Here is a 13,076-nt window from a genome sequence, read left to right on the forward strand (position 1 = left end):
TCCACCTTGCTTGTTATTTAAATGCTCGAGAAAAAATTATGTAGGCTGTGAAATATACTGAATCAATTCTTTAAAAAATGAAAACCACTTTGCTGTAAATATGACCACCAAAATAATTCTGACTTGTATTATTATAAACATTAACTAAGGAGCCAAACTTTGTTTAAGAATCATTTCCTTTTAGATTATTATCCAAAACTAAGTTCTTTGAAATGAGGAATAAACAATGCTTTCAGATTGTGTGTAAATTTGCAGCCACTAACAGGTGTTCTTCAGACACATCGTCAGTGAGAAGAGGCTTGCTGCAGAGCGGGGACAGATGCAGAAGCAGTGACTGACCAGATTTTTCTGAGAAGCATGAATGGAATCATAATGATTCAAAATTAGATTTGTGGATTTTTCTTGTTCCATTTTTAAGGATCTGGAAAACTTTCTCTTGCTGCTGTGTTCTGTCCTATCTGTGAGCCTACAAGCACCAAGACAATATCACTGTAAGAAAATTAATGTGTGGCTAAAGTACTAGTTGCATGTGTCTCTCATGTTCAGTATGCAACAGAAGTAGCCTTGGTTCGTTATTTGATAATGATATCTGTGCAGTTAGCACAAAATAGCTACATCAGCTAGTACAAAGCCCAAGAATACATGGGTTAGTTATTTGGCCCGTTTTAACTAGCACAATGCTGGATTTTAATAGTTCAAATACAAAAGGGTTTTGGCCGGAGCTAAAAGAAAAACATTTAAAGAAAAGTCTATGATCATTCTTTCCTTTAACTCCAATGTTTGTTGCAATTAGCAAGATTATCTTGCGGTGCAATCTTGCAAATCTTGAATGGACCCAGCTTCTTTTTTACACTAGCTACAAGCGTTAGCATCTAGCAAGCTGGCTTATGTAGGTTAGGAAAAGCTTGCTAAATCGTTTTTATTTTGCACACAGTTTATTCGTTTCATTGTCCAAAATTTGTTTCACTTCATTAAAAAATAAACTCTTCTAGTCTCCATAAAAAGTCACTGTAAGTAATTAAAACAAGCATCTCAGCAGCATCTGCAACCAGCGTGGCGTAGGTAGAAACTCTATTACATCAGTCATGTAAGGCTAGGTGTGCTCCTCCTGTTGTTTACAGCTCATTGGTTTTTGACAATGCATCACTTGCACAGCAAGGGTGTTTTTAATAGGCTCCTCATCAAACTTATCTGCAAACTGTTTGCTGTGTTCACCGCCTCCAGACTGCAGATTAATTTTCCTTTAGATTCGCTTTTGCAGGCTTTCACCCTGTTTTATGGGACTTTGATGGTTTAGTCACAGTTTGCACACTGAAACTGGATCAGCCGACAGTTTTGCTCCCTGACTGTGTGACACACAGCAGAGATGTTCATCCAGTTTCTGTTTGGCCTTTTCCCACTTTTCCACTGATATTATATTACAGTGCGGCCAGCAGTGGGGCTCAAAGATGCGACCAAAGGGAATAGGTTGTTGGTTAGATTCCCTGCTGCAATGTAATTTGGGTAGGAAAAACTTAAAACCTTCACTGCAAATCTTCCACAAAAAAAGATGCTACAACAGAATATATTGTGGGTACATCTAAGTTAATGAGTCAACAGTGCAGCAGACAGGGCGTCCTTGGTGGTCATGGTTACATGAAATGCTTTATGGGGTGTGTATTGTTAAACTGACATAGAAAAATGATGGTTTGCTTGCTTGCCAGAGAGCTATTGAATAATAAGAAGTGACTCGTGTGGTATTTTTGTGTAACCTGGTAGTAATTCTATGGCTCTGTCTGGGATCAGGGACTTTCTTCCATGAATACTGTAGTAACAACCCCAAAGAACAAATTTCAGGAATACATAATGAGGAAATATGAATAATCAGTAGGTAATTTTCATGAAAATATAAGTGAAAACAGATTAAAATGATGCTAGTTTTGATGTTTTCATGACCATAAATTTCACAGTGCTGGATGATGTTCAGAAAAATAAAATAAACTAACACTATGGCTATGGGCAGGAAAATCTAAAATACAAAAACTACTGCAATGATCCACTGACGGAAAGGAATCACAGCATTTATGGGTTTGTTTTGCTATCTTATTTTATCAAGAAGATTTTTAATCATTTCATTCAGCTCAAGGGCAAACTTTGTCTGGGAAAATAATAAAGCTGACATGTACCGGGAAAAGTGGAGCTCACTAATAAATCTTTGCCTTGGGCCTCTTCAAGATAATCCAAGGCAAACCAGTCTATAATGGCAGTTGTTAAGACAACAGTTTTTCATACAAAAAGAAAAGCAAATAACACAAAATAATTAGAAAAGTTTACTTGATCTCAATGGTTAAATTTAGCCTTGGTTGGGGGGAGGTTTAAACGGTGGCCTTTCTGTGCAGAGTTTACATGTTCTCCCCATGTATTCGTGGGTTCTCTCCGGCTTCCTCCCACTGTCCAAAGACATGCATGTTAGGTGAAGCTGTCACTCTAAATTCTCCCTAGGAGTGAGCGTGAGTGGTTGTTTGTATCTCTGTGTTGGACTGGCAACCTGTCCAGGGTGTACCCTGCTTCTCACCTGCTAATCGCTTCTCGCAACCCTAAATCGGAATAAGTGGTATAGAAAATGAATGAATGAATGTCTCTAATGATTAACACGTGTTTTTTTCTGGTTGGAAAACGTTAAATAGAATATATAACAATCCCAATTTAAAAAAGAAGTTGGGACTCTGTAAATTATACATAAAAACAACATTCAATGATTTGCAAATCTCATAAACCTATATTTTTCTCCCCACCAAACATAAACAACATATCAGATGTTTAAACTGTGACATTTTACCATTTCATGGAAAATATTAGTTCACCTTGAATTTGAAGACAGCACCACATCTGTAAAAAGTTGGAACAAGGACAATAAAGGCTGGAAAAGTAATTGGCACAATTCCAAAACAACAAGAGCATTTAACTAATTAGGCAGCAGGTCAGTAACATAAAAGGAGGACAGTTGGTAAGAGAAGAGGGGATGCTACACAATGGTAAACATCACCTTCTTCCAGTTTTCCAGCATTGTATTTTTGACAGCATGAACCAATGTTAACCTTAAAGTCCTTATCCTGTAAGTTATGGTGTCCATGGTTTCATTCTTGAGCATAGTCCATCATGTGACCATTTAGAACATAAGTGATGATAATAGTGAATAATGGATTAGGTTTATGTAGTGCTTTACAAAGAATCCATTATTCATTCACTCCACATTCACAGACTGGTGGATGTGCAGCCACAGCTGCCTGCAGACAGACAGACAGAAACATGGTATCCAATCTACATCAATGCCCGACTACCAAAAAATACATTTTTTTTTACAACTGTTTACACACTAAAAAGAACACTTTCACACAATTAACACATCTTTACATGCAGGAAGCAAACCTGTGTGTAAAACTTTCCAGAGTTGCACAACAATGAGCACAGACTCGGCTTCACAGTTTTCAGCAAAACATTACAAACAGCGATTAGCAAAACTCTGCATGCATTTTCACATCGTAGACACAGATAAGGCCTGAGGAGCTACTTCCTTCTCATCTTCCCATCTCAAGAAATTGCATTACGACATCCACCAGGTGTGTAGATAGACACACGTGTGCTTAATGCAAACACAGTGATCAGGTAGGTACAAGTACTATAAATATATAAAAATATACAGGCCATGGAGCAGGCCTGTGATATTATCAAAGTTTCTTCTGTGCACAGCTGGAGCTGCAGTGTTGTTATTGTTGCTGTTGTTTGTTGTCATAGTTACTGTAAGTACTTCATACAGTAATTTTTATTTGTCTTCAGTTACTGTAAGAAAACTAGTACTTTTTACTGACGTTTTTTGTTTAAAGGCATGTTACTGTGACTGAGTATATGGTAAGAAAAATATTTTCAGTCTGCAGCCTCAGTGTTGTGCAGTGCTGAGTAAGTTTATGGTATTTGTGTACTTTCCCTGTATACCTCGAAGTAATCATGAAGAATGTATTGCGTTTGTTCATCTAAATTCTCATAACCTTGCTCTCAAACAATATTTCAGAATAGAATCCATCACTCTATTTCTTTAAAAGGCCTCAGGGATCGCCTTGGGATTCCCCCGGATGAGCTGGCAAATGTGGCTGAGGAGAGGGAAGTCTGGGCTTCCCTGCCTAGGCAGCTGCCCCTGTGACCCAAGACCAGATAAGTGCTAGAAAATGGATGGATGGACTTAATGTTCTAACTTGATAAATAGCCTAATGTTGTTGTGTAGGGTTAGGGGTTAGGGGGGATTGTTCCGCAATAAATGATTCCTGAAACAACTCGTGCTTATACTATGGCTCTGTTCAGCTGCTCAAAGCAGTAATGTCCCAGTCTAACTCCTTTATTCTAACTGCATTATCCTTATTGGTGAAAAGACCTCCCATGGATGCTATTGCACTTTATAGACTACCATAGCCTGAAACAAAGTAGTGCAAAATTATTTATTTTTATTAACTTATTATTTTCATTATTAACTTTGCTCTAAAAGATCCATGCATCCTTTGTTTTGGTAGCAACTCTTCCAACCTAGCCTTATTTAAGTTCCTCCACTCCTTATAATTACTCCCTGGGTCATCACCCGGCTGACTGAAAAGGAATGAACCAAATGAAGACCCAACATTCACTATTGGTGCACATGCTATAATCAACTATTCTAAGTCCTTAGCTAAAAGAGCATCTGTGAAAGTTGTTTGCTAAGAGCATATTAACCTTAGAGTTAGCAAAAGCTGTGGGTAAAGTTTGACAGATTGAAGGTACAGCTAAATGTCTTAACTGTTGACCAACAGTACATACAGTAAAACCCACTAAAAAATAGATTTAATTTGCAGCGGTTCAGGTTTGTCTGAGTTAAATAAAATACAGGTAATTAAGATATTTCAAGTCTTTTACTAGGTGTCAGGATTGTAACAGAGCTGCTGGTGGAATGATACTTCCAGCTTAATTTGATTAGATTATACAAAAGGCCACAGCATCGCTGAAATGACCATCGATTAATCTTTTTATTTATTAAAATGTAACAGGTTAATTTTTACCCTCAGCTCCAGCTTGTGACTACAGGCTATATCAAAATCACCTAAAAAAAAGTAGGCTTGCATATTTCGTTTTAGGGTGTAAATTTCCCTACAAAAGCACGGTAATAATCATGCTTCCACCCGCCTCGAGCATCACAGTCCGTGCAACAGAGAGGCGGGGAGGGAGTACACTTTACAGCGTGCACAGCCCTCAGCTTTCTCAGTCAGTTGCACCAACGGGACAACAGCTGCGCCTCTCCAGAGTCAATCTGTCCGCCTTACGCACAGTCATGATTTTGACGTACAGGTGAACTTCTTAAGCTCATAACGCGCGTCGACCACAACTCCACAACGAAAAGTGTTTTTAACACAAAGAAAACAAAAGCAAGCCACATATCGTTCATTATTCCACGCTGTCGTTCTGTTTTAATTGCCGGAAGCTGTACAGGTTATCAGAGCCATGTCCAGGAAGAAGGCAGTGAAGGGCAAAGGGAGCTCCAAGAGCCCAAAGGCGTCTCCGAGTCCCGGGCGGACGGGGAAAGGTTTGGCCGCCGCTGCTTCTCCATCCTCTGGATTGGTTTACCCGAGCAGACCGTCCATCAGCAACAGCGGAGAGTTTTATGACATCGCTTTCAAGGTAAGTGAACGTGCTGTAACGTTTCACTGCTCGCGCTCGAGCTAATTAGTAAAAAATAACAGGAGCAAGTTTCGCAGAAGCAACGAAAACAGACGACTGTGGTAACTTTGTTTACGTTTTTTTTAAAAATTGTAATGAGGTTGAAAGTCAACTTGTGAAGATTTGATAGTCCAACGTGTGCGGTTTTTCTGTCCAAATAACAACATATGGAAACCATTTATTTTATAAAAGAGTCGTTTTTGTAGGTATTTGTCATTTTTTCTTTTAAAAAAACAACTTTTAACTCTCTCTCTCTCTCTCTCTCTCTCTCTCTCTCTCGCTATATATATGTGTGTGTGTGTGTGTGTTTGTGTATAAACAATCTAGGTTTGTATAATTCGTTTGACATGATCTGAATGTCTTTTTCATGTCTTTACGGAGCATCCTGGTCATTATTTGCACCGGCCACCCTTTTCCAACATCAACCAGGCTTCATTGACTTGTTCTGGTGATGGCACACTGTTGTTTATTGGTCCCATTTATGGTAATATTGACTTTATTCAGACATAAACACTCAGTTGCTGGAGAGAGTCATGGCACATAGGCTGTGTCTGGCACGCAGGTTGGATTGAAAAGTACAGTGTTTTTATTAGAGCACGGACAGTTTAAATGAGCAAACTTGGAAGGAACTTTTATTCATAAAAAATTCTTTGTACATTTAGTAACAAGCATAGTTGTCAACTACACCATCAGTCTTTTTTCTTTCATTTAGCTCAGTGATTTGAACTTTGAACTGTTTCTCCCCATTGCATCCCACCATTCAAAGTTAGGGTAATGTTACATATTGCAGGTCTAAATGCTCTGTTCTGATTATTTAATGAGATCTTTGGCATGATTATTCATATTAAAATTTTAATGTGACCTCCGTCCGCCTCCGGTGTGAAGAGTCTATGACCATCAAGTGATCTACATGCACAGAAGACATGACATCACATGCAGCTCTCTGTTTACAGATGTAAATATTGATGCTACACATGTCAGCGTGTCAGAGCTGACAAAATTATATGATATTGTTGTCTATTGTTTACATTTGATCTGACCGCATCTTGCCTTCTCTGGTACAGATTTTGAAGTCTGTCTCACTTAAGTGACATAAAAATGGGAATAATTTAGACCCTCAGCAGGGAAGTTGCTTTGTTGCAGCCGTACAGGTGCATAATACCCAGCTTCCATACCCTTAGCTACTTGCACAACTTCACATCATGATGCATTCACTGTATCTTAGAAGCAGGAATTTAAAAATCTTGGGATTGGTGAATCTAGTTTACCTGGAGTCCTCTCAAGAAAATCTGATTTCCTGTTGGTGTTTTCTTTGGCATCGAACAGTTGGATGTAAGAAATGGACATTTCAATTCTTGTTTGACATTGTGCTGGTGCAAACACAACACAATATGAATTATTACCCCCAAAAAACACACACATAACAAAACTTTGACATCAATAAACTTGGCCCCTAATTCTTAATGTTAGTCTTTAGCAACGCAAAACACAAAGTAACTGACTACTGACAAATTTTATAAAGAACCACAAGGACTAGAAGTCCAGGATTTATCAAACATTTTTGGGACTAATGAATTATATCAGGATTTTTACCATCTACTACTGAGGCTATCAGTACCAACCAACCTGGTACTTCAAAATGAGGTTTCCAGTCAAGTGGCTGCTTCCACCCTCAAAAATAAGTTTCTGTGAACACAGGTATTAAGAAAAGAGCTGTGATACTGTAATCTGGTGGTTTTTGTTTTTTCTTTTTTTTGGCCAAGGTGTGTACCAGACTTTTCATTAAGACCTCAGGAAATTGTGTCACCTTGAGAAAAAAGGCTTCATATGTCTCATTTAATGACTTGTTCTATCTAACCTGTGTCCAAATGACAAAAGTTCTCTTTTTTCAGACTGAAGGACCCACTAATGTTTATCTCATGTTTGAACAGGGCTTAAGAAAAGACTTGTTTCTCGACTGATAGATAATCAATGATGGTGCAAAGAGAAAGGTCACACACACGATTAGAAATATGAAATGCAAATGAAAGATTAATGATAATCAGCAATGAGTAGATGGAGATCTTCACATGATGTGGCTGGTAGCTGGTATTATTGCTAGGGTTGCAAAGGGGAGCAAATTTCCAAAAACTTCCATGGGAAGTTAAGCTGGGGAATTTTAAAAATATAAAAAAATGGAGTATTATGGGAATTATTGGGAATAAATGGGAATTAACTGGAATTCGGGGATAATTTCAACAAACTGTATCATATCCAAACATAAATATCAAGATTTTGTTTTGTCATAAGTAGACATCCATGCAAAATGAAACAATTAAAAAACATGACATTTCAACAGATTTATTTCAGAGTAGAACTTTAAAACTTAAATTCTTGTACTGAACAATTAATTCCCTTATTGAACTACAAAAACATGAATGTTGAGTAAAGTATCACCCCAGTATTACCCAAAAAAGTCCCATTCAAAATGTGAAATAAAAGCCTCTTCTGAGACCTAGTTTCTGCCTGTTCTACATTTTTGCCAGACTTGTAGCCTCTTCCTGGACCGCATCAACATCCTTCATGTTCACCCCTTCAACATCCGACTCCTCTTCAGTGTCACTGTCCACAGTGTTCAGTCTAGTTGAGGATGGCTCTGTGTCAGGCTCAAAGAGCGTTAGATTTGCCAAATCGCCACCAGTTTTTCCACTCTCACATTTGTGAGCCTGTTGTAAACCTTTGTGCGCGCGATCCTAAACCGTGGCCAGTTGCGCTCAGAGGCGGCTGATGATGGTGGGATTTGGAGGATCATGGATGCTACAGGTGCAAATGCCTTAGATCCACAAAGTCCCTTCATCCAGGTGGATGCAGATATGTGCTGGCATGACTGCTAGATTCCATCCCCTTCCCAAAGGTCTTGCTTGGTTCAGTACTTTGCCAAACTGCCCAGAACTTCGCCTTTATCAAGGCCCAGGTGGTCAGACAGAGTAATAACAGAGTAAGCACCATTATCTTCCCCAGCGAGCATGCTTCTGTCATATTTTGGGTCCAGCATGTACACTGCTGCATACACTTGCTTCATGGAGAACTCTCTGCGCTTCTTTCAGTGACTTGACCGCAGGAGTTTCCTCTGCTTTGAATAGTAGGAAAGAGGGCTGGACTGTCTGGATTTCTTCTTTGAGGTCTGCAAAAAGACAGTGGACATATGATAAGATGGCATCATCACCCTCAATCTTGGCAACTGCTGCTGCAATTGGTTTGTGGATTCTCAGACTGCTAGTCACTCTTTCCCAAAACATATAATTTAACAGGATTCTTTTGATGTCACTTTAAATGCCTGCAGTCTGTGATATGGCCATCTCTTACAGAGACTCATTTCCCTCTAGTAGACTGTCACACACGATGATAACACCACCCCATCGTGTGATGATGGGGAGCCTCAGTGTGTAACTCTTATTATTTTTGCTTAGTGAGGTAGGTTGCTGAAGCTTATTGTTTGGCCTTTACATACTTCAGAATTTGCTTTACTCTGTTGTATAGTATGTCCATTGTCTTCAGAGCCATGATGTCTTTCAGGAGAAGATTAAGAGTATGGGCAGCACAGCCCATAGTTGTGCTGCTCATACTTTGAGGAATTTTTTGGCATATGCTGCTGCGTATTTGTAGCATTCTTCACATATGTCTTTGCACAATCTTTACGCTTTCCTTCAACAATAGTTTGTGTGAAATGCCTACACACACCAGATGGCAAATGTGGCATTTTTCTGTAAAGTAAGATAACAAAAAAGATTTTTACACTAATGCAATGGCATGAACAGATTTATAGTTAACAGCTACAGTGTTCTTCAAAATAGTTTACAATTTATGTAGAAAATATATTTACCCCATAATATTATCAAATCTTACTTGACTTTATGTAGTCTGCAAGCTCAAGAGGGATCTCAGTACTCCTGGGTTGAAGAAATCATCAGTTCATGTGATGGAGGAATGCACAGTGCATGTAGGGGGCGTGGCCTCAACAGCCCTGCAGTAAGCAGTGTTCTGTGTGCATGTGATTGAACATCATATTCAGGTGTGCTTGCATTAAATCTGGTTGTTTTAGCTAAGATTATGCTACAGTATATTTTCCTCAGCTATATTTAAGTTACCTGTTTAGTGAATAAACCTAAAATTTTGTTCATTTCCAGTTAATTCCCATGGGAAGTTTCTAATTTTGAAAATTCCTGAAATTTGCAACCCTAATTATTACCCCTAATGAAACGGGTTGCCAGGTCAGCCAAACTTACTGCATTGATTTTGCATGATAGACACAGTTTTGTGCAAAATTAGAAATGTTTCTTTGAAGTTGTTAAGCTAATTTTAAAGAAACCACAGAACACAGGAACTTGATTTATTGGAGGAAAACAAGGTTATGGACATTTTCTAGTCTGATCTTAGCAAATTGCTCACCACTGAAACTGTCTTCCTTAAGCTTTCTGGTGACATTTTGATGGCAGCAAACTCTGAAGAGACAGTATTGGTTTTATTGAGTCTCACCCGTGACTTTGTTACTGTCAGCCTAAGGACTTGTTTGGGATTACTGGTGGTGTTTTTAAAATGGTTCATGTCGGCCTAACTGGGAGATCCTTTAGTGGTTGTATGAGTCACGTCATCATCTCTGGGGTACCTCAAGTTTCTTGTTTTGGTCAGTCTCTTTTTGTTTAACATATTCCCAAATTATTAGAAGTCAATATAATATTTATCACTTCTATTTTGAGGACATCCAGTTATTTTAAAAATCATCTTAAAATTTTTGTTGGAACTTTTATGCTCCCCAGAAAATCTCTGACCAGCTAAAAGCTGGACTGACCAACTTCTTCCTGGACTTTGAGGTCATCAGGGCAGTAGCTGCTGCTGACAGGCAAAGAATTAATTGCTCAATTACACAATTATTAAAACTTGATAAAGTCCTACTTACTAATAAATCTGTTTAAATGTTTTTCAATTATTTTTCCATGTCTGCGCATAACAGAACTAAATGTTTCTTTGTTTGGATATGACACAGTTTGTTTAAATTGCCTCCAATTTCCATTTAGTTCCCATAATTCCCATAACAAGTTTCCAATTTGAAAGCCGAATTTCCAAAATCCTCCAGCTTAACTTCCCATTAAAAGTTCCCAGAACTTTCGCAGAAACTTTGAAGTCCTGTTTACTTTATTTGTCATAGTTCCATGTCTCAAATATCACCTCTAATCTCTGAAAAAAAAAAACAAAACAAAAAAAAAACTTTATATGTTAGAACCCGTAGAGCCCATAAAAAGATGCTGGATAAACTTTCTCATGTAACTAATAGGATGTTCAGAAGTCCTCTCTGAGGAAAGAGCAGAAATATCTTGCTTTATAGAAGAAAGTTTGAAGAGTGTGTGCAAACTGTTATGTGTGAGAGTAATCTTACATTGCTTAAAGTCCTGTAAATATGTAGATAAGTTTTCTCCTGAACGCTTTCCAAACACACACACCCACACACACAAAGGCTTTGAATTTTATCAACCCATAAACTGACACCTTCACACTCTGTCTCAGGTGATGCTGGTGGGGGATTCAGGTGTAGGAAAGACCTGTCTGCTGGTGCGCTTCAAAGATGGAGCCTTTCTAGCCGGAAGCTTCATCTCCACGGTGGGCATCGACTTCAGGGTAAGCACTAACATATACTACATAAAAGTGTAACACAGTTCAGCTCATTATTAAGATATTTGGAGGTAGTTGTAATTGTCATATGAACAGTTTGTCTTGTCAGGTGAGTGACAAAGTTTTTGCACTGTTTTCACTGGTTGATAATCCAGTCAAAAGAAGCTTAACCCGTTAAGGCCCGACCCATGAAAAAATGGTAAGAAAAGTCCAAGTTTTAAAATATGAGGTCTTTATTTGGCCCTTTAACAAAATGCAACAAAAAAATGAACATTTTTTTGGGGGGATATCTACCATTTATTACCATGTGATAGTTTATAAATATTATAATGTGGTTTTCTGCTTCTGGGTATCTATTTTTTAGTATTCTATTTTTTTTTTTTTAACGGCGCTGTAGGAGACGGCTGCCTTACCAGTGTCTCTTACGCACCCAAGTGTTTCTTTCTTTCTTTCTTATCGTTTTATTTATCGTTTTATTCCTTAATATATATATATCCTATTGAATATTCTGGACTCTAGCATGGCACTTGCACGTCGTCTTGTTTATTCAAGAGAGGAACTTTTTGCATGGAAGACTAATGTCGGAATGCAGCACAACGTACCGACAGAGCTGAGGAGGAAGTACAGAGGCTGCAAGTCAGGATCTAAGCTAAAGGCTGCTCGACAACGTTTTAAGCCAGTGATCCCCTCTGTACTAATGGGGAACGTCAACTCACTACCTAACAAGATGGACGAGCTGTTGGCACTGAACAATCAACGGAGTTATCGTGAGTGCAGCTTATACATCTTCACAGAGACATGGCTCACTGATGCGATACCGGATGGTAACGTGGATCTACCGGGTTTCACTGCTGTGAGAGCTGACAGAGACATTAACGCCTGCGGTAAGAGCAGAGGTGGGGGCTCATCATATATGTGAACAAACGTTGGTGTTGCCCAGGACATGTCTCAGTGAAAAAGGAACTGTGTTGCCAGGACTTGGAACTGTTAGCTGTTAGTCTGCGGCCATATTACTTGCCGAGGGAGCTTAGTCACGTGATCGTGCTCTGTGTTTACATCCCGCCGAGCGCAGAAGCATCAGCTGCCTGTGAGAAGATACACACAGTAACAGCAAGGCTGCAGACAAAGCACCCCGAGGCGTTTATGGTCATATCTGGGGATTTTAATCATGCTTTCCTGGACTCTACCTTGGCCTCCTTCTACCAGGCTGTAGACTGTCCCACAAGGAACAACAGAACAATAGACCCGCTGTACTCCAATGTGAAGGATGCCTACAGAGCCACCCCCCTCCCCCCACTTGGAAAGTCTGACCACAACCTGGTTCACCTACAGCCACAGTACACCCCCTGGTCAAAAGGTTGTCTAAAACCACACGCTCAATCAGGAAGTGGTCACCTGAGGCAGAGGATGCTCTGAGAGACTGCTTTGACATCACTGACTGGGGTGTACTGCTGAGACAACATGGTGAGGACATAGAGTAGCAGACTCACTGTCTGACGGACTACATCAGCTTCTCGCTGGACGTAGTCTCCCCCAATAAGACTGCCCGTTGTTATCCAAATAACAAACCTTGGATAACACAAGATGTCAAAGCTGCCCTCAACAGGAAGAAGGTGGCTTTCATGAATCATGACAGGGAGGCAATGCAATTAACACAGCGGGAGGTGAAACAATGCCTGAAGGTGGCGAGGGACACCTACAGAAGGAAGGTGGAG

General features: G+C 39.4%; 1 protein-coding gene across 2 annotated transcripts in view; it reads left to right on the forward strand.

The window, feature by feature from the left end:
- The first annotated feature begins 5,076 nt into the window (after positions 1-5,076).
- The window catches only part of LOC121632556 (ras-related protein Rab-26), a 133,507-nt gene continuing 125,507 nt past the window's right edge, over positions 5,077-13,076 (forward strand). Inside the window, exons 1-2 of one of the 2 annotated variants that reach the window (XM_041974155.1) lie at positions 5,077-5,676; positions 11,257-11,349. In XM_041974155.1, coding sequence (XP_041830089.1) covers positions 5,500-5,676; positions 11,257-11,349 — 270 coding nt within the window. In that variant the 5' untranslated portion in view covers positions 5,077-5,499. Of the gene's footprint in view, positions 5,677-11,256; positions 11,368-13,076 lie in introns of both variants that reach the window. The other variant, XM_041974153.1, reaches the window with a different exon arrangement.

This window comes from Melanotaenia boesemani, chromosome 21, assembly GCF_017639745.1.
Source record: "Melanotaenia boesemani isolate fMelBoe1 chromosome 21, fMelBoe1.pri, whole genome shotgun sequence".
In the NCBI taxonomy this organism is placed as follows: domain Eukaryota; kingdom Metazoa; phylum Chordata; class Actinopteri; order Atheriniformes; family Melanotaeniidae; genus Melanotaenia; species Melanotaenia boesemani.